General features: G+C 43.7%; 1 protein-coding gene across 1 annotated transcript; it reads left to right on the plus strand.

Moving 5' to 3' along the window:
- bnip1b (BCL2 interacting protein 1b) lies at positions 1–23,543 on the plus strand (the record flags this gene model as incomplete). The annotated part of the gene is made up of 6 exons (XM_084320088.1): positions 1–123; positions 942–1,034; positions 1,191–1,282; positions 2,002–2,109; positions 21,942–22,060; positions 22,369–23,543. 6 exons carry the CDS (start codon positions 1–3, stop codon positions 22,563–22,565), a joined length of 732 nt encoding a protein of 243 aa, XP_084176214.1. The 3' UTR covers positions 22,566–23,543.

Below are 23,543 nucleotides of genomic sequence, written 5' to 3' on the forward strand. Positions count from 1 at the left end.
ATGTATTTTGGGTCTCAGGCTTGCCGTACAATAACAAAAATGGCGTCGTCTTGTGACGTTCATGTCCGAATTTGTGGACAAGAAATAATAAAATATGATCTAGAAATCAAGGCTATTATTCAGGTAAGAGTTAAAAAATATTTTGTGTCATCAGCAGTGACTACAAATGTTTGTGTCTACTGCCTAGATGCAATCCCCAGTCGGAAGACTGCGCCGCCAGGTTGAGGGAGAGATGGGTGACCTGCTTCAGACTCATCAGGGTGTGGCATCAACAAGTAACCCAGGTCTGATTCTGATTGTGTCAACGGTGGGCCACACCAAGAAAGCCTGGTTTGGTGTGACACCCACCAAGAACGCTTGCAGGACAGGAACAGGCGTCTCTAACCATCAATGTATCCCAGTACATCGGAGATGTTGGAGGGCTACATTAGGCTGACATTTCACTTTTGATTAACTCAAAAACACCACCGCTTACTACAGAAACGTACTGCATTCATTCAGTGAATATAAATCCAGCGACCACGAAAGCTGTATGTGCCTGCAGAGTTGACAAACGAATTGATACCAAATTGTATGTACAAATGCCACGTGTCACTATCTCATTTATTTAAGTCTCCTGACTATTTTACAGGTGGTTAAGAAATTAGCCCAGAATCAGGGTGTGTCTCACTTTGATTCTAGATGATATATTGTGTATTACGCTGGGTAAATACTGGGCCAAGTTACACATAAAATGTCTCAACTCCCTCCATCTCCGTTTAGGCAACTGGGGACAGGAGAGAGCAGATGATGGGCTGGGTGCACTCTGCACACTTGTATTCCAAATTACTTCAATTCAACACTTTTTAGTAAATTAAATAAGGTGGTATGTATTGTTGATAACGATAATACAACTATGGATTACTCAAGAGTGTGTGTGTCCCTCTCTGTCCGTCCTATAGGACATCAGAGAATGCCCAGGACCCCAGTCTGCTCTCAATGAGCTCAACTCTCAGGTCAAAGAAAAGTTTAACCAGCTTAGACTAAGAATACAGGTAAGACCCTGTTCAATCAAAGATCATTTGTGTCACCTTTACACACACAGACACAATAATCATATTACTGTAGCTGTGTTGCAGCTGCCATATTCTATCTTTAGAATTGAGTTGGCACGTTATGTGAATTAAATCTCTCGTTATTGTTGTTGTCAGGACCTGGAACAGATGTCCAAAGAACAGGACAGAGAGACGGACAGACTGGCTGTCCAGACAGAGACAGAGAGCCAGCGGAGGCAGATGCTGAGGTGCTTATGAGACACATACACAGACATAGGCACAGACAGACACACATACTGTTAATGATTCTTTGCACACATTTGAGCACGGTCCTGGAATTGAGTCAGACACTGTGTAGTCACACTGCAAGTGATCTCATACTCAGAATCTGATGACAAGCTGCCTAAAAACTGCACAGAGGAGTAATGACAAACTATCTAAAAGCTGCACAGAGGAGTTTGATGACAAGCTGTTTAAAAGCTGCACAGAGGAGTTTGATGACAAGCTGTTTAAAAGCTGCACAGAGGAGTCTGATGACAAGCTGTTTAAAAGCTGCACAGAGGAGTTTGATGACAAGCTGTTTAAAAGCTGCACAGAGGAGTTTGATGACAAGCTGTTTAAAAGCTGCACAGAGGAGTTTGATGACAAGCTGTTTAAAAGCTGCACAGCGGAGTTTGATGACAAGCTGTTTAAAAGCTGCACAGAGGAGTTTGATGACAAGCTGTTTAAAAGCTGCACAGCGGAGTCTGATGACAAGCTGTTTAAAAGCTGCACAGAGGAGTTTGATGACAAGCTGTTTAAAAGCTGCACAGCGGAGTCTGATGACGAGCTGTTTAAAAGCTGCTTGGTTCAGCTTAAACAAGCATTCCTCAAACTTTTCAACCAAAGGCATTCATTCATTTTAGGGGCTCATTAAATAACAAGTTACTAAACTTAAATTGTTGTTCTATCATTGTGTCCATGTCAGTAACCAGACGGCGTGGCGGAAGGCCAACCTGGCGTGTAAAATGTCCATAGACAACATGGAGAAGGATGAGCTGCTGCACGGGGGAGAGAGCCCTACTACCAGGCAGAGGTAATGTACCACTGACGCACCACTGGTACAAAGTAAACTATTATAATTAGGGATGCTCGATATTGGCTTTTTTACCTATACCGATATTGTCCAACTCTTAATTTCCGATACCGATATCAACCGATATATGCAGGGTCCCCCCCCCCCAAACATTATGCATACTTTTGACAATAAATAAAATCAGAATTTGTTCTTACTTGCTTGCCTGGGTAAATAAAGGTTATAGAAATGAAAACAAATATTTTTTATTTAATTTTTAATTTTTAAACCGATACCGATATTTTCCGATATCACATTTTACTGCCGATATCGGCCGATAATATCGGTAGGCCGATAATATCGGACATCCCTAATTATATTATACAAAATAATCATTTAAACTCAATTTTCTTCTCTGAGACATAGTAGAAATGTGCTTGATGGCTACTTTACTGGATGGATAGTTACATCACTATGCTGTAAACCCAGGATATACTGCTACACTCTTTTGGCTAGTAGACACATGCTCCACTCGAACTCCTCTTCAAACCTGCTCTGCTGTCACTATATAAGATGTGTATATACACACAGTATAATATAAACATTCATATAAACCTTCCATTTAGGGGTGGACAGTATAAACCCTATAGCTTCTTCCCTCAGGCCATCAGAACAATGAACACTGATCTCTCCACACACAAGCCCACATGAATACACACACACACACCACAACATTCTGCACTCGCACACACACAAACGCACCACAGGTCACTTTAAACACACAAGAAAAGGACACTTTTTAAAGCAGCGGTTCTCAAACTACGGGTCGCGACCCAAATTGGGGTCGCGGGTAGGTGACAAGGGGGTCGGGTCGCGCATTGGCAAGATCAAGCGAAAACCCACGAGCCCAACTCGGATCGAGTTTTTCACCTGGCCGCTGTGTGTATTTGCCATGTCTCGCCCCTGCATCAACGGAGGCACAGTATTTCTTTTTTTATACAATATTTGTATTGGGTTTTACAGTACACAGTTCAGGTTTTCATTGTCGTCAGTTATTCTTAGTTCCTTTTCTCCACAAGTGTACACAAGTATACCTGCATACCCCCTCCCCCCTCCCCTTTTCTCTCTCTTAGCATCTTTGAGTCTGTTTTTACTAGGGGTGCACCGATGTATCGGTCGGGTATCGGTATCGGCCGATAAGTGCCTTGTTGACTGCAATCGGCCTATCGGCCGATAAGCTCAAATGTGCCGATGGCAGTACCCGATAAATATCCATCAATTTGTCTCACGTCAAAGGGCAAAAAAAAGTTCAGTCAAGCGACCTGCTGACAACGCCGCCCCCACACACACACACACAAGCTAGTTACCGTAGTTGAACAATCGGTATTGGTATCGGTGCCAAATTTTCATATCAGTGCATCCATAGTTTTTACTGTTGTCATATAGAAATAATACGTACATTCATTGGTACCTCCAATAAGATAGCTCGTACATAAATCAAAATAATTGAAAAGATGAAAAAATAAATAAATGACATCTTTATAACACCTTCAATGGCGTGCCTCCGCTCTTCCACCGGGGTCGGGATCATGACTGACCACGGGAGAGAGCGGGGGGACTCATCCTATAGCAGACCTCCTATATCTTCTCTTCTCAGATAGTCATTAAATGGTTTCCATATATCCTCGTAAACCTCTATTTTGTTCCTGAGGATATATGTTATTCTCTCCATTGACATGCATTGTGCCATGTTCTTAATCCAAGCACCGATTGTGGGTGCGTCTAATTTCTTCCAATTGAAAGCTATTGTTCTTTTTGCCTGCAGTATAGCAAAGTCAATCAATTTAAATTGTTTGGTTCTCAGGTTGAGTTTTACTGGATATAGGTGTAGCAATATCATTTTGGAGTCTAATGGAATATTCACTGACAAGATATCTTTGATTTTATTCACCACCTCCCCCCAGAACTTCTTGATTTTGTCACATTCCCAAATACAATGTATAAAAGTTCCCCGAGCCTCGGTACATTTAAAGCAACTACCGGTATCTGGTGTGTTGCTGTTGTATTTATTCAGTTTGACAGGGGTTATATAAGTCTGCATCAGCCATTTGTATTGAATTAGTTTTAAGCTAGTGTTGGCTGTTTGTGTCTGAGCCTCCTCGCACGCTCTGTTCCAGTCCTCGTTTGAGATCTCCTCTCCCAAGTCCAGCCTCCATGCCTCCAATCTAGATATTGACGTCTCATCTGAACCAGATACAAGCCAGTTATAGAACATTGATAACGGGCCTTTGTTATTGCAGTTCTTGATGATAATTTTTTCTGAAGATGAAAGTGTAGGAATTACCAGTGAGTGGTTTTGCAGAGAGGAAATGAAACTTCTCAGTTGCAAGTATTTAAATAAATGCTTCCTTGGGATGCTGTATTTTATTGATAGTTCCTCAAAAGACATCAAGACCCCCTCTTTGTAAAGGTCAGATATTTTACTTATTCCTTCTTTTGTCCATAGTTTGAATCCGGCATCCAGTTTGCATGGTCTAAATGAGACGTTTCCCCAGATTGGGCTGAATTGCGACATGGAGTTGGTTATTTTCATAAATTTCTTTACCTCATACCATACATTAATCATGTTAAGCACTATGGGGTGTGTAGTATGTTTTCTTACGTATTTTGGCTCAGCTGAATACATGTATAAATGTAGTGGTAGTTGCATTGGGTATGCTTCCACTTCCATCCATGATGGAGGGTCTCCCTTAGAAAAATAAAACATTACAGTTCTCAATTGTGCAGCCAGGTAATACCAATGAAGGTTAGGACACGTCAACCCCCCTGCATCAAATGGAAGGTACAACAGAGATAGGCGGACTCTAGGACACTTCTTACGCCATATACATTTTGAGATGAGAGACGCAATCTTTCCGAACATTCCTACCGGTGGTGCCAAAGGGATGTTTTGAAATAAATATAGGAACTTTGGTAGTATGGACATCTTTAGTATGTTTATCCTCCCTATCACAGAGATGGGCAAGAACATCCATCTCTCTATGGATTTGAATACGGAGTCTATCATAGGTTCATAATTTATTGATGCTATATTTTCTATTTGTGGTATTATTTTGATGCCCAGATAGGTGAAACTGTTCGAGAGCTTGAAAGGAAATTCTTGTTGGTCAGCGGTTTGTCTCTCATTTTCATTAAGCAGCATAAGTGATGATTTTGAGGCATTCGGTTTATATCCGGAGATACTACCGAACTGATAAATTATATCAAGCAGTGCGGGTATCGATGTGTCTAGGTTTTTTAGGAACAAAATGACATTGTCCGCAAAAAGGGCTATTCTGTGATCGTTATTACCGATTTCAATCCCATGTAACTGTCTGTTAGCCCTGATTGCTATTGCTAGCGGTTCGATAGCTCAAATGAACAGAAGCAGTGATAAAGGCGAGCCTTGAGAGCAACCCCTGGTGATATTAAAGGGTTTAGATGTCACTTCGTTTGTTAGTACCTCAGCTACAGAGTTTAGGTGTAGTAATTTGATCCAGTTACAAAAGTAATTTCCAAATCCAAATCGATCAATAACATCAAAAAGATAGGCCCATTCAACCCTATCGAAGGCCTTCTCCGCGTCGAGCGAGAGAAGACCTGTGTCCCTCTCTCTTTTTTGGTTGTATAGGATGTTGAAGACCCGTCTGACATTGTGAAATCCCTGTCTCCCTTTTATGAATCCATTTTGATCGTCGCCCACTATCTCTGGGAGCACGTCCTCTATTCTTTTGGCCAGGATTTTACTAAGAATTTTGGTGTCGTTGTTTATCAAACTTATAGGACGCAGGTTCTCGCATTTAGTGTTGGTTTTGCCTGGTTTTGGGAGCAGAATAATCAGGGCCTCTTTCATTGATGCGGGTAAATAGCCATTAGCAAAGGATTCTAGGTACATTTCAAAAAGGGGGTCACTAATTTATCTTTAAAATGTTTATATAAGTCAATTGAGAGGCCGTCTGGTCCCGCTGTTTTTCCAGATTTTAATGCACCTATGGCCTCTGATATCTCTGTTATGTTTAATTGTTCGTCCAGGGTTTTCTTTCTTCAGAAATTTTGGGGATGTTAAGTTCATCAAGAAATTTTGTTTGTGTATCTTCACTAATGTTATATTCTGAGCTATATAGTTTTTCATAAAAGGTTTTAAATGTTAATCTCTAATGGATCGATTATATTATTTCCATTTCCATCCTCTATGTTAGTGAGGCACAGTATTTCAATACACATCATACATCCTGCGCAGGTATAATCACTGAGGCCACGTCTGGTCTTTTGAGTCAGAGGAGCGCAAAGTGCCGCGACGTGCATGCGCGAGCGTCTGGTCTTTTGTGAGTCAATGTGTACTCAGATATTTGTGATCGACACTGTCTCGTAACTAAAGCACTTCCAGGGGGTGGGGGCTTTCCAGGCCAAGCATATAAAGTTGATTTGATTAATTTAACCTGGACACTCGCAATGGATAAGTTTGTTGTCAGAAGCGGCGCGTCACATGCGTGTGTTCCAAATGCTGGCAAGAGAAAGGCAGAATTTAGTAGTAGCGATACCAGAACTACTATGAAACTGAGTGTTACGAACTGGCTCAAGCTCGCAACAAGAATAGGGAGACACAGGCACAATTTAAGAAATAACAAAGAATTTATTGTCAGTATTATAAAGGAGCAGCCAATATATATGAGTGTGTGTCAGCAGTGTGTGGATGAGTGTATGTGCAGCATGAATGTGTAGGTGTAAAAGCAAAGACAAGCAACTAAAACAAATGAACCAAAAGTAACAGCCAAATGACCATATGGATTTACTTGGACTGGCCAAGATGATGACCCGAGACCACAGTGCGTTTTGTGTTACGAGATCCTTTCTAACGAGAGCTTTAAACCAAGTAAATTACAGCGGCACTTAAAAACTAAGCATCCTGAATTTAAAACGGTGATTTGAAGACCATCATCTGTAGCCACATAGAAGGGCTCATTGATAAATTTCGGAATTATTTCCCAGAAAGAAAGAGCACGGACAATTTGAACTGGATCCAAGATCCGTTCATTGCACATGACGCTCGCAACAGGCCTCCCTCTGTCTGAGCAGGAGGCGTTGATCGATCTTTCGTGTGACGACCTACTGAAAGTCAAGTTCACTGGACAGGCCCTCGCAAAGTTTTGGATATCAGTCCGGAACGACTACCCAGTGCTGTGTAATGTTGCGCTGAGAAAGCTTGTCCCGTTTGCATCAACATACCTGTAGTGGCTATTTGTCAACAACGACTAATAAAAAAACTAAAAGCCACTGAAGCACCAGGGCAGCGAATCTTACGCAGATCAGGAAGTCCATTGTCCAGACGGAATTTGACAGTTTCGTGGCATTTATTGTAAATTAATCAAATATTTTGAAACTAGATGATCTCCTGACGCTGGTAAAAAACCATATACCTTCCCTGGTGCCCACTGTGCTGTTGTCCTCTATCTAATTACCTAAATACACCCAGCTGTGCTTCCCAATTGCCCAAAACCCCTTCAAAGTAAAAGCATTTAGCTGCAACTCATAATAACTTAAATAATATGGCTGTAAACTAATTAATTCTACAAAATCACATAACAAATAAATATATTAAATAAATGTGAAAATAGCTCTAGAGCCATATGAAATCCGTAATTTTTTTTTCCAAATTCCATTTTATTCTTTTCCAAATTCCGTTTTTTCCGTTTTAATATTTCAGAATTCTGTATTTTGCTTTGTACGCGCATTTTACCATCAGAAATAGTGTCTAATAAGTGGGAATGAATAAATGTCCACAATTTAATAAGATATAACAGTCCATTTAATAGGGCTGTCTTAAATACTTCGAAGCTTCGAAGCTTAGTTTGATGGGCATGGGATTCGAATATGAAAATAAAATTAGATTATTAAAAAAAAAAAAATTATATATATATATATAATTTTTTTGCAAAATCAACTCTGCCTCTCTTTGTTAACTACAACAAGCAATGCTGTTTGTTATTTAAGATGAGGTCGGACTCGGCACTGACAGATTTGTGTTCATTGTGCTGCTTTTATAAAGCCTCAAATGACGGCTTACAATATTTCATGAAAGCAAAGTGTTTTGTTTGTCTAAGATTTAAAAAGGTTTAAACTTTACAGCACTGACAAAGTTGAACAAAGTGCTGTACAAGTCCCACAACATAAAAAAAAAAAGTGTAATTTCTTTCTTTTTTTTTTTTTTACAGTTGATTCCATTGTTATTGCTCAATTCCACGATTCCGTCCGCGATTCCGTGAAAGCGGATTTCATATGGCTCTATAGCTCCCACAATACCTCTGTGAAGCGGGATTCTCGGCTCTGACATTAATAAAAAATAAATACAGATCTCGTCTCAGAGTAGAAGCGGATCTGCGCTTCTTTCTCAGCACAACGCAGCCACGTATCATGGAACTATGTTCAAATGTACAAGCACACCCTTTCCATTAACACTTTCAGTGCCCAGCAGGGGGCGCACATTTAGTGCTTGAATGCCCACCATCCACTGCAATGTTAGCATTAATATCGCCTAATCTATGTTTTAAATTATGGCTGTGTCTAATCTGCCCGTCGCATTATCAATTACCCATTTCCAGTCAACATTGTCGAAGCGGATTGTTTTTTTATCGGTTAATTTCCGTTTTATAGCATTTTGAAAAGCCCTCGTTTTCACGGAAAAAATAAGAGATGCCATGATAATCGCCCTGTACTGTAATATTCTAGAACGTTGTCATTTTTCGGCCTATTTATGAATCGTTTTCAAATAAACGCTAGATTATCGATAGTATGTGTACGTGTGCACGCTGTTCTCTCAGTTCCTGATCGCTCTTAGAGTCAAACAGCCATATCACATTATAGGGGAAAAGCTTATATCTTCGTGAAAACGGGTCTGATTATCCTAAGACTGGTAAAATAGATTCCTTACCTGAGATCAGATGGTATCCAAATGGATTATTCCAATTCCTGATCGCCATTCCGAAAATCGATCCTTTTATTGATCCAATGCTACGTACTGTAAAACACAGTAACCACGCTGTCCTGAGGGTCCAGCATGAAGCTGATCGGCTCCGGTTACATGCGTGAGAAGTAAAATGTGGAGTCAGTTTTTTTTTTTCTTCATGTTTTTTCATTGAGTCCAATCCAAAAGGGTGAATTACCATCTGGGAGACGATAGGGGGCGCTTTTTCACATCTGAGCGCCTGGGGTGGCTGATTTACCAACGGTAGACTCGGTTGATGAAATATGAATTCAGATCGCTAATAAAAAAATAAAAACGAGAATGCGTCATCAGGATGCGTCATTATCAGGCTGCGTGTTATCAGGCCGCGTCATTATCAGGCCGCGTCATCATCAGGCCGCATTGTCATCCGGCTGCGTCATTATCAGGCTGCATCATTATCAGGCCGCGTCATCATCAGGCCGCGTCGTCATCAGGCTGTGTCGTCATCAGGCCGCGTCGTCATCAGGCTGTGTCGTCATCAGGCTGCGTCGTCATCAGGCTGTGTCGTCATCAGGCTGCGTCGTCATCAGGCTGTGCCACCGAATCATCTGGAACATGCGGCATTACAAGCCGAGAAACGGCTGAAAGCGCAGCTCACAATAAAAAAATCAAATCCATTATATGGGCATGGTTTGGTTTTAAAATGTGGGACACAGAGCTAAAAACTGTAATCTGCATGATTATGCTGGAAAACGGTGGTTGCAAAAAAACAATGTGTTGTGTGTGCGCCATACCACTGTTTTACCCCTTCACAAGCATTTACAGTCGGGTCCATAAATATATTGACAACATTTTCTAAATGTTGTCTCTGTACACCACCACAAAAACAACCAAACATTCGGCTGAAAGAATGAAAAGGCAGAACATTTTGACAGAATGTGTGTGGTTTTTTTGCATCTTGCTGAGGGCGGCATGAGGAGGTGAGAAAAAGAAGAAGAAATCCCCCCCCTGAATGGTGACATTTGCGCAATCTGTTTTCTATTTAAGCATTACATCACGCGCAGGAGTGGTTTGTGAAAAATAAACCATGCCTAGGGTTGGTCGTTAGACCCCCCTAGGCATGGTTTATTTTTCACAAATCACGACTGCAAGTGGTGTAATGCTTTTATACAACTGCCACATTCATCAAACCTTATTGCTATACAATAAACACACATTAATCGAAGATTTATTGAAAAAACCATCCGCCACAAAAAGTAGTTCCCACAACAACAAAAAAGAGAAGTTGCCTCCATGTGGAAGCAGCTCGGAAGTGCATCCAACTGTTCTCAGTAAGACATCCAGCAACATCCAGCAAACTAAGACATCCAACGAACTAACACATCCAACTGTCTTTCACCTAGACATCCAACGAACTAACACATCCAACTGTCTTTCAACTAAGACATCCAACCAACTAACGCATCCGACTTTTCTTTAGTTTTTAACCTACTTTCTATAGAACTTCATTCTTAGATGCTTCTATAGAAAGTAGGTAAAACAAATTAAAAAAAGTTTTCTTTGCCCTATAGGGAAAAAAAGTTTTCTTCGCCCTATTTTTTTATTTAATTTTTTAAACCTACTTTCTATAGAAGCAGCTGGGAGGTGCGCTGTTTTAAGTGAGCGTGGGTTATTGAATTGATTGATTGCTAATTTTATTACTATCCGCCTTGTTTCCAACTGGTTAAGTTTAGGCCCTCTTTCAAAGTTGGTTTGGAAGGAGTTTGGAACCAGGGCTGGTGGTCTATCGCCCTGCTCTAAAGACAAACTCTAACCTTAACCAACTTCGAAAGAGGGCCTAAACTTAACCAGTTGGAAACCAGGCGGACAGTAATAAAATTAGCAATCAATCAATCAATTCAATAGGCCATGCTCACTTAAAACAGCGCAGCACCCAGCTGCTTCTATGTCACTCGAACGTTGCAGACAGGAGTGTGTGGGTGTGTATGCGACAGAGTGAGTGTGCCAGACAGTGTGAGAGAGTGAGCTCTGCAGTCAGGGGCAAGGAAGGGGAAGAAAGAAAAGAGAAATAAAAAAAAAATTGCAATCAATCAATCAATCCGCGCGATTTTTATTTTGTTCCACAATGACTCATGACCCATCAATTACACAATACAACATTGTGTAAGAGACTAAGACATTCGCCGTGACAGAATCGGTTTTTATTTAGTCGTTATGACGCTATCAACATATCCATTTGTAAAGATTATTGTCCGCCATCTTGTTTTTTTTTCTTCTAAAAACTCGCACGCGGAGTGATAGTGATTCGGTTGTGGGCGGGTCCTGGGACCAAGAGCGTGGAATTATGACGGATACATACGTGTAAATTGACTGTTTCAGCCAATCAGAATCGAGAAATTTGCATGCCGTTGTATAATGCGCATTACACGTCAGGTCAATTAACCGGAGTGGGCGCCCTGTTTGTGACTGTGAGCTAGGCCTGGGAAGGTCCCATTCACTCAGTACAACATGGGGAGGGTGGTGGGGGATATAAGCTAGGTTGTACGAGCCATCTTTTGCGCTACGTATCCTCTGTGCTGCACGCCCTGTCTCCATCACCAACTTGCGTTTCCATCACAGCCAATTAAACCCTGGATCATTTAGCGTGCACGCTGCTTTTTCCCCACATCAAAGTAATGGTCTTTATACCACGGATCAAATACAGTCACGATATCCCTCTTGGATATTGGAGGATCAATCAAGGCCGCTTTCCAGAGCTGGTACAGATGTCAGGTGAGCACAGACAGTGACTAATTTATTTATTTATTTTCAGTTATTGTGCTTTTCTGGACTAATACAGTTTTCTTTCATCACCATGTCATTTTACAATTGAATTGTCATCATTAACACATTGGGTGCCACGCCCCTTCCGGGAAGTGCATAGGCCTTGCCGCCCATTAACCCCATGTAAGCGCTCACCTTGTTTGTAGAGCTAAACCTATATTTTATATTATAGCTATGGATCTAATAACGCTGTCGATTGTCAGTGGGTTTCTTCCGGTCAACGTGCAAAAAACAGATATTTTTTTCATCTATACATTTTCCGTTTTATACCGTGGTGAATATGAGTATAGTTTGAGTGATTCTGAGTAATCCCAGAAAAATACGCGAAAACAGCGTTTTTGTGTAATTCAATAAACACGTTGCCATTCCTCGCTTGGATCAATCAATCTGAAATCAACGCTAGATTATCGGTATTATCTTTCATCATGCACGCATGAAAGGGGGGTTGGAGCGGGGCACACCTCCGTGCCGTGATGTGACCAACGGGACACAGCACACACACATACACACAGACACAAAAAATATCGGATCAACGCAAGATTGGTAATATAGAGTCCTTACCTGGTCTCTGGTGTACTGCAAAAAGAATAATCCAATTATCTGATCGCCATTCCAGATATCCACAACGATCCTGTCTCCGACGTTATCCGGCATTGCACATGAACGGGAGGGCGGGGTCAGTTGTCCAAGCCATCCCTACAAGCCCTTGTTTTGCTGGAGTGTTTAGAACCCTGCAGCTCGGTAGAGAAAAGAAACCACATTGTTTCAAATGGAGTGCAATAGCGGCCGCAAGGCGTTAGGCGGCGGTATTGACCATCTGCGATCTCAGACACATTCAGTACAGCATGCACAAGGTGCCTCGATGGATTATGAATGGCAATAGCGAATAAAGGGAAAACCGAGATAAAAACGTAGATCTACGTTTCCGGCACTCAACCGCTGGGCCACAGAAACTTAAATCTACGTGAACGGCAACCAATGTGTTAAAAAGCAGAAATCAAAAGCTAAATGTATTTAATTTATGTAATGGTACAAATTGGCAAATAGATTCATTCATAAATAAATTTCCGTATTTCTTATTCAAAGAATTTTCATTTCGGTGCATCCCTAGTAGAAACATGCTCTACTCTCACTCTACTGGCAGATACAGGACAGTAGAAACATACTCTACTCTCACTCTACTGGCAGACACAGGACAGTAGAAACATGCTCTAGTCTCACTCTACTGGCAGACACAGGACAGTAGAAACATACTCTACTCTCACTCTACTGGCAGACACAGGACAGTAGAAACATGCTCTACTCTCACTCTACTGGCAGACACAGGACAGTAGAAACATACTCTACTCTCACTCTACTGGCAGACACAGGACAGTAGAAACATACTCTACTCTCACTCTACTGGCAGACACAGGACAGTAGAAACATACTCTAGTCTCACTCTACTGGCAGACACAGGACAGTAGAAACATGCTCTACTGGCAGACACAGGACAGTAGAAACATGCTCTACTCTCACTCTACTGGCAGACACAGGACAGTAGAAACATACTCTATTCTCACTACTGGCAGACACAGGACAGTAGAAACATGCTCTAGTCTCACTCTACTGGCAGACACAGGACAGTAGAAACATGCTCTAGTCTCACTCTACTGGCAGACACAGGACAGTAGAAACATACTCTATTCTCACTACTGGCAGACACAGGACAGTAGAAACATACTCTAGTCTCACTCTACTGGCAGACACAGGACAGTAGAAACATGCTCTACTCTCACTCTACTGGCAGACACAGGACAGTAGAAACATGCTCTACTCTCACTCTACTGGCAGACACAGGACAGTAGAAACATACTCTTCTCTCACTCTACTGGCAGACACAGGACAGTAGAAACATACTCTACTCTCACTCTACTGGCAGACACAGGACGGTAGAAACATACTCTACTCTCACTCTACTGGCAGACACAGGACAGTAGAAACATACTCTAGTCTCACTCTACTGGCAGACACAGGACAGTAGAAACATGCTCTACTCTCACTCTACTGGCAGACACAGGACAGTAGAAACATACTCTACTGGCAGACACAGGACAGTAGAAACATGCTCTACTCTCACTCTACTGGCAGACACAGGACAGTAGAAACATACTCTATTCTCACTCTACTGGCAGACACAGGACAGTAGAAACATGCTCTAGTCTCACTCTACTGGCAGACACAGGACAGTAGAAACATGCTCTACTCTCACTCTACTGGCAGACACAGGACAGTAGAAACATGCTCTACTCTCACTCTACTGGCAGACACAGGACAGTAGAAACATACTCTTCTCTCACTCTACTGGCAGACACAGGACAGTAGAAACATACTCTACTCTCACTCTACTGGCAGACACAGGACAGTAGAAACAGGCTCTACTCTCACTCTACTGGCAGACACAGGACAGTAGAAACATACTCTACTGTCACTCTACTGGCAGACACAGGACAGTAGAAACATACTCTACTCTCACTCTACTGGCAGACACAGGACAGTAGAAACATGCTCTACTCTCACTCTACTGGCAGACACAGGACAGTAGAAACATACTCTACTCTCACTCTACTGGCAGACACCGGACAGTAGAAACATACTCTACTCTCACTCTACTGGCAGACACAGGACAGTAGAAACATACTCTAGTCTCACTCTACTAGCAGACACAGGACAGTAGAAACATGCTCTACTCTCACTCTACTGGCAGACACAGGACAGTAGAAACATGCTCTAGTCTCACTCTACTGGCAGACACAGGACAGTAGAAACATGCTCTAGTCTCACTCTACTGGCAGACACAGGACAGTAGAAACATACTCTATTCTCACTACTGGCAGACACAGGACAGTAGAAACATACTCTAGTCTCACTCTACTGGCAGACACAGGACAGTAGAAACATGCTCTACTCTCACTCTACTGGCAGACACAGGACAGTAGAAACATGCTCTACTCTCACTCTACTGGCAGACACAGGACAGTAGAAACATACTCTTCTCTCACTCTACTGGCAGACACAGGACAGTAGAAACATACTCTACTCTCACTCTACTGGCAGACACAGGACGGTAGAAACATACTCTACTCTCACTCTACTGGCAGACACAGGACAGTAGAAACATACTCTAGTCTCACACTACTGGCAGACACAGGACAGTAGAAACATGCTCTACTCTCACTCTACTGGCAGACACAGGACAGTAGAAACATACTTTACTGGCAGACACAGGACAGTAGAAACATGCTCTACTCTCACTCTACTGGCAGACACAGGACAGTAGAAACATACTCTATTCTCACTCTACTGGCAGACACAGGACAGTAGAAACATGCTCTAGTCTCACTCTACTGGCAGACACAGGACAGTAGAAACATGCTCTACTCTCACTCTACTGGCAGACACAGGACAGTAGAAACATGCTCTACTCTCACTCTACTGGCAGACACAGGACAGTAGAAACATACTCTTCTCTCACTCTACTGGCAGACACAGGACAGTAGAAACATACTCTACTCTCACTCTACTGGCAGACACAGGACAGTAGAAACAGGCTCTACTCTCACTCTACTGGCAGACACAGGACAGTAGAAACATACTCTACTGTCACTCTACTGGCAGACACAGGACAGTAGAAACATACTCTACTCTCACTCTACTGGCAGACACAGGACAGTAGAAACATGCTCTACTCTCACTCTACTGGCAGACACAGGACAGTAGAAACATACTCTACTCTCACTCTACTGGCAGACACCGGACAGTAGAAACATACTCTACTCTCACTCTACTGGCAGACACAGGACAGTAGAAACATACTCTAGTCTCACTCTACTAGCAGACACAGGACAGTAGAAACATGCTCTACTCTCACTCTACTGGCAGACACAGGACAGTAGAAACATGCTCTACTCTCACTCTACTGGCAGACACAGGACAGTAGAAACATACTCTTCTCTCACTCTACTGGCAGACACAGGACAGTAGAAACATACTCTACTCTCACTCTACTGGCAGACACAGGACAGTAGAAACATGCTCTACTCTCACTCTACTGGCAGACACAGGACAGTAGAAACATACTCTATTCTCACTCTACTGGCAGACACAGGACAGTAGAAATATGCTCTAGTCTCACTCTACTGGCAGACACAGGACAGTAGAAACATGCTCTAGTCTCACTCTACTGGCAGACACAGGACAGTAGAAACATACTCTATTCTCACTACTGGCAGACACAGGACAGTAGAAACATACTCTAGTCTCACTCTACTGGCAGACACAGGACAGTAGAAACATGCTCTACTCTCACTCTACTGGCAGACACAGGACAGTAGAAACATGCTCTACTCTCACTCTACTGGCAGACACAGGACAGTAGAAACATACTCTTCTCTCACTCTACTGGCAGACACAGGACAGTAGAAACATACTCTACTCTCACTCTACTGGCAGACACAGGACAGTAGAAACAGGCTCTACTCTCACTCTACTGGCAGACACAGGACAGTAGAAACATACTCTAGTCTCACTCTACTAGCAGACACAGGACAGTAGAAACATGCTCTACTCTCACTCTACTGGCAGACACAGGACAGTAGAAACATGCTCTACTCTCACTCTACTGGCAGACACAGGACAGTAGAAACATACTCTTCTCTCACTCTACTGGCAGACACAGGACAGTAGAAACATGCTCTACTCTCACTCTACTGGCAGACACAGGACAGTAGAAACATACTCTACTCTCACTCTACTGGCAGACACAGGACAGTAGAAACATACTCTACTCTCACTCTACTGGCAGACACCGGACAGTAGAAACATACTCTACTCTCACTCTACTGGCAGACACAGGAGAGTAGAAACATACTCTACTCTCACTCTACTGGCAGACACCGGACAGTAGAAACATACTCTACTCTCACTCTACTGGCAGACACAGGACAGTAGAAACAGGCTCTTCTCTCACTTTACTGGCAGACAAAGGACAGTAGAAACATGCTCTACTCTCACTCTACTGGCAGACACCGGACATTAGAAACATGCTCTAGTCTCACTCTACTGGCAGACACAACAGTAGAAACATGCTCTACTCTCACTCTACTGGCAGACACAGGACCGTAGAAACATGCTCTACTCTCACTCTACTGGCAGACACAGGACAGTAGAAACATGCTCTACTCTCACTCTACTGGCAGACACAGGACAGTAGAAACATACTCTACTCTCACTCTACTGGCAGACACAGGACAGTAGAAACATACTCTACTCTCACTCTACTGGCAGACGCAGGACAGTAGAAACATGCTCTACTCTCACTCTACTGGCAGACAGGACAGTAGAAACATACTCTACTCTCACTCTACTGGCAGACACAGGACAGTAGAAACATACTCTACTCTCACTCTACTGGCAGACACAGGACAGTAGAAACATACTCTACTCTCACTCTACTGGCAGACACAGGACAGTAGAAACATACTCTAGTCTCACTCTACTGGCAGACACAGGACAGTAGAAACATGCTCTACTTTCACTCTACTGGTAGACACAGGACAGTAGAAACATACTCTACTGGCAGACACAGGACAGTAGAAACATGCTCTATTCTCACTCTACTGGCAGACACAGGACAGTAGAAACATGCTCTACTCTCACTCTACTGGCAGACACAGGACAGTAGAAACATGCTCTACTCTCACTCTACTGGCAGACACAGGACAGTAGAAACATGCTCTACTCTCACTCTACTGGCAGACACAGGACAGTAGAAACATGCTCTACTCTCACTCTACTGGCAGACACAGGACAGTAGAAACATGCTCTACTCTCACTCTACTGGCAGACACAGGACAGTAGAAACATACTCTACTCTCACTCTACTGGCAGACACAGGACAGTAGAAACATACTCTACTCTCACTCTACTGGCAGACACAGGACAGTAGAAAAATACTCTACTCTCACTCTACTGGCAGACACAGGACAGTAGAAACATGCTCTATTCTCACTCTACTGGCAGACACAGGACAGTAGAAACATGCTCTACTCTCACTCTACTGGCAGACACAGGACAGTAGAAACATACTCTACTCTCACTCTACTGGCAGACACGGGACAGTAGAAACATGCTCTACTCTCACTCTACTGGCAGACACAGGACAGTAGAAACATACTCTACTCTCACTCTACTGGCAGACACAGGACAGTAGAAACATACTCTAGTCTCACTCTACTGGCAGACACAGGACAGTAGAAACAGGCTCTTCTCTCACTCTACTGGCAGACACCGGACATTAGAAACATGCTCTAGTCGGGCGGTTAGGTGGCCGAGCGGAGATTGCGTTCGTCACCAGCCCCGGAGCTGTGAGCTGGATTCGCCTGTTCGAATCCAGCTCACAGCTCCGGGGTTGTCACCAGCTTGGCTGGCCGTCTGCACTAATACAATTGGCTGTATTAGAGGGTGGGAGAAGCTGGCGGGGTGGGTCCGGGTCGTTGTAAACAGCGACTCCTACAGTTCGGTCGGGGCTCCTGCTAAGCGCGGATAGGACTCGAGGGGGATAGTGTGGTCCTCCCACACGCTACGCCCTCTCGATGAGAATCCGCGCTGCCAAGTGAAAAGAAGCGGTGATTGGCTGGACGTGTGTCGGAGGAAGCACGTGGTAGCCTCCACTCTCCCAGATGATCTGACTGTGGGGGGTAAGTGCGCAGCGACCAGGAAGGGACTGGGAATTGGCATACGACTAACATTGGGATGGGAGAAAATCGGAGGAAAATGGAGGGAAAAAAAAAAAAAAAAAAAAAAAACATGCTCTAGTCTCACTCTACTGGCAGACACAACAGTAGAAACATGCTCTACTCTCACTCTACTGGCAGACACAGGACAGTAGAAACATGCTCTACTCTCACTCTACTGGCAGACACAGGACAGTAGAAACATACTCTACTCTCACTCTACTGGCAGACACAGGACAGTATAAACATACTCTAGTCTCACTCTACTGGCAGACACAGGACAGTAGAAACAGGCTCTTCTCTCACTCTACTGGCAGACACCGGACATTAGAAACATGCTCTAGTCTCACTCTACTGGCAGACACAACAGTAGAAACATGCTCTACTCTCACTCTACTGGCAGACACAGGACCGTAGAAACATGCTCTACTCTCACTCTACTGGCAGACACAGGACAGTAGAAACATGCTCTACTCTCACTCTACTGGCAGACACAGGACAGTAGAAACATGCTCTACTCTCACTCTACTGGCAGACACAGGACAGTAGAAACATACTCTACTCTCACTCTACTGGCAGACACAGGACAGTAGAAACATACTCTAGTCTCACTCTACTGGCAGACACAGGACAGTAGAAACATGCTCTACTCTCACTCTACTGGCAGACACAGGACAGTAGAAACATACTCTACTGGCAGACACAGGACAGTAGAAACATGCTCTATTCTCACTCTACTGGCAGACACAGGACAGTAGAAACATGCTCTACTCTCACTCTACTGGCAGACACACGACAGTAGAAACATGCTCTACTCTCACTCTACTGGCAGACACAGGACAGTAGAAACATGCTCTACTCTCACTCTACTGGCAGACACAGGACAGTAGAAACATGCTCTACTCTCACTCTACTGGCAGACACAGGACAGTAGAAACATGCTCTACTCTCACTCTACTGGCAGACACAGGACAGTAGAAACATGCTCTACTCTCACTCTACTGGCAGACACAGGACAGTAGAAACATGCTCTACTCTCACTCTACTGGCAGACACAGGACAGTAGAAACATACTCTACTCTCACTCTACTGGCAGACACGGGACAGTAGAAACACGCTCTACTCTCACTCTACTGGCAGACACAGGACAGTAGAAACATACTCTACTCTCACTCTACTGGCAGACACAGGACAGTAGAAACATACTCTACTCTCACTCTACTGGCAGACACAGGACAGTAGAAACATACTCTAGTCTCGCTCTACTGGCAGACACAGGACAGTAGAAACATGCTCTACTCTCACTCTACTGGCAGACACAGGACAGTAGAAACATACTCTACTGGCAGACACAGGACAGTAGAAACATGCTCTAGTCTCACTCTACTGGCAGACACAGGACAGTAGAAACATGCTCTACTCTCACTCTACTGGCAGACAAAGGACAGTAGAAACATACTCTACTCTCACTCTACTGGCAGACACAGGACAGTAGAAACATACTCTACTCTCACTCTACTGGCAGACACAGGACAGTAGAAACATACTCTACTCTCACTCTACTGGCAGACACAGGACAGTAGAAACATGCTCTACTCTCACTCTACTGGCAGACACAGGACAGTAGAAACATGCTCTACTCTCACTCTACTGGCAGACACAGGACAGTAGAAACATACTCTACTCTCACTCTACTGGCAGACACAGGACAGTAGAAACATACTCTACTCTCACACTACTGGCAGACACAGGACAGTAGAAACATACTCTACTCTCACTCTACTGGCAGACACAGGACAGTAGAAACATGCTCTACTCTCACTCTACTGGCAGACACAGGACAGTAGAAACATACTCTACTCTCACTACTGGCAGACACAGGACAGTAGAAACATACTCTACTCTCACTCTACTGGCAGACACAGGACAGTAGAAACATGCTCTACTTACTCTACTGGCAGACACAGGACAGTAGAAACATACTCTACTCTCACTCTACTGGCAGACACAGGACAGTAGAAACATACTCTACTCTCACTCTACTGGCAGACACAGGGCAGTAGAAACATGCTCTACTCTCACTCTACTGGCAGACACAGGACAGTAGAAACATACTCTACTCTCACTCTACTGGCAGACACAGGACAGTAGAAACATACTCTACTCTCACTCTACTGGCAGACACAGGACAGTAGAAACATGCTCTACTCTCACTACTGGCAGACACGGGACAGTAGAAACATACTCTACTCTCACTCTACTGGCAGACACAGGACAGTAGAAACATACTCTACTCTCACTCTACTGGCAGACACAGGACAGTAGAAACATGTTCTACTCTCACTCTACTGGCAGACAAAGGACAGTAGAAACATACTCTACTCTCACTCTACTGGCAGACAGGACAGTAGAAACATGCTCTACTCTCACTCTACTGGCAGACACAGGACAGTAGAAACATACTCTACTCTCACTCTACTGGCAGACAAAGGACAGTAGAAACATACTCTAGTCTCACTCTACTGGCAGACACAGGACAGTAGAAACATACTCTACTCTCACTACTGGCAGACAAAGGACAGTAGAAACAGGCTCTACTCTCACTCTACTGGCAGACACAGGACAGTAGAAACATGCTCTACTCTCACTCTACTGGCAGACACAGGACAGTAGAAACATACTCTACTCTCACTCTACTGGCAGACAAAGGACAGTAGAAACATACTCTAGTCTCACTCTACTGGCAGACACAGGACAGTAGAAACATACTCTACTCTCACTCTACTGGCAGACACAGTACAGTAGAAACATACTCTACTCTCACTCTACTGGCAGACAAAGGACAGTAGAAACATACTCTAGTCTCACTCTACTGGCAGACACAGGACAGTAGAAACATGCTCTAGTCTCACTACTGGCAGACACAGGACAGTAGAAATATACTCTACTCACTCTACTGGCAAACACAGGACAGTAGAAACATGCTCTACTCTCACTCTACTGGCAGACACAGGACAGTAGAAACATACTCTACTCTCACTCTACTGGCAGACACAGGACAGTAGAAACATACTCTAGTCTCACTCTACTGGCAGACAAAGGACAGTAGAAACATACTCTATTCTCACTCTACTGGCAGACAAAGGACAGTAGAAAGTTTCTGCTGACAAAATATTGTTCGGCTTTTCTACCCAAAATCGGGAGCTTGTTCTCAAATGTAAAGGTTGAGGTGGAGTTTGCCCTCAAAACTCAAGAAGAAAAATGTCTGTCTGCAGAAAGCTGACCAAGGAGGGCATGGTGCAGACGAACAGTGACATCACAGAGAGCCTGATGTCTATCAGCAGAATGATGTCACAGCAGGTGCAACAGAGTGAAGACACCATCGGCACGCTGGGTAAGGTTCCGTGTGCATGTTGCAAAAGATGGGTATGGTTTGTTTGGAGAATAACTACATAAAGGAAATATAGACGTAGGTAATTATGAATGTTTGTACAAAAATATTGTACTGTCTTCTTCTCTACCTTTCTCACTGTCACCTCTTCCTCTACTCCTCTCTGCCTCTTTTGCTTTCTTCCTTTTTCCTCTCCTCCTACATGCCCCCCCCCCCCCCCCCCCCCCGTTCCTCCTCTTCCTCTTCCCACATTTCCCTCCCTCCCACTTCGCTTCATCTCTCCTGTTCTTCATCCTCTCCTACCTCCTCAGGCACCTCCTCCAGAACGGTGCTGGAGACCAACGAGGAGTTCAAGTCGATGACGGGCACCATCTACCTGGGGAGGAAGCTGATCCTGAAGTACAACCGTAGGGAGCTAACCGATAAGCTGCTCATATTCCTGGCGGTGGCGCTCTTCCTCGCCACCGTCCTCTATATCCTCAAGAAGCGACTCTTCCCCTTCATCTAGCCGGTCCCCAGGGACACGACTTTTATCAAATGTCTGGAATTAGGGGCACTGATCTGAGACCAGATTGGCTCATACATCATAATGAGGTGTCTTATAGGGCGCCCCAGTGGCGAACCACATAGCGCGCTCAGCCGCGACACGGCCGACCCGGGTTCGACTCCCGAACCCGTCGTTATTTGCCGAATGTCTTCCCCCCACTCTGTCTCCCATTCCTCCTCTGTCTCTCTCTACTGGACTGCCCAGTAGCAATAAAGCGATAAAACGCCAAAAAATAAATATTTAAAAAAAGAATAATGAGGTGTCTTATGGGCATGTGACCTGAGCACTGGTCCTAGATCAGTGCTCCTACTCTTAGGCCACGTCCACAGATATACGGATATTGTCTCTGCGTTTTGGTCTCCCGTCCACGCGAAAAGGAATTTTAGGTCATTGAAAATGTAGCTTTTCGAAAAGGCCTTCTATGGTGAAGATTTTTTTTTAAACTCAAGTTTTGTCTGTATATGTGTGGACGGGTGAAACTGAGCTTTTGGAAAACGCTAAAATCATGATCAATGGCCCTTGTCCACACATATATGGATATTTTTGAAAACGCAGTATTTTCTCTGCAATCAGGACCATGGATGGCTCCCTGCAGCCTGCCATCAGGACCATGGAGAGCTCCCTACAGCCTGCCATCAGGTCAGTTCATTTGAGTATTTTTGCGATGCTGTGGACGGGAATCTTTTAGAAAACGGAGGGGTGAAAACTATGTTTTTGGGAAATATCCGTGTACGTGTGGACATGGCTTTAGACCAGGGGTCAGCAACCTTTTTGACATGGAGTGCCTGTTTGAAATATAGTTGTAACTAGTGTGCCTCAACAATATTCCATGCATCGTAATTTTCTTTTCTCATAATCAGGTCTTTTTAATGATTTTTTTTACATTATTACATCATTATTGTTATTGTTATTATTAACAATATTATTATGATGGTTGTA

This window comes from Notolepis coatsorum, assembly GCF_963971535.1.
Source record: "Notolepis coatsorum genome assembly, chromosome: 8".
NCBI lineage: Eukaryota > Metazoa > Chordata > Actinopteri > Aulopiformes > Paralepididae > Notolepis > Notolepis coatsorum.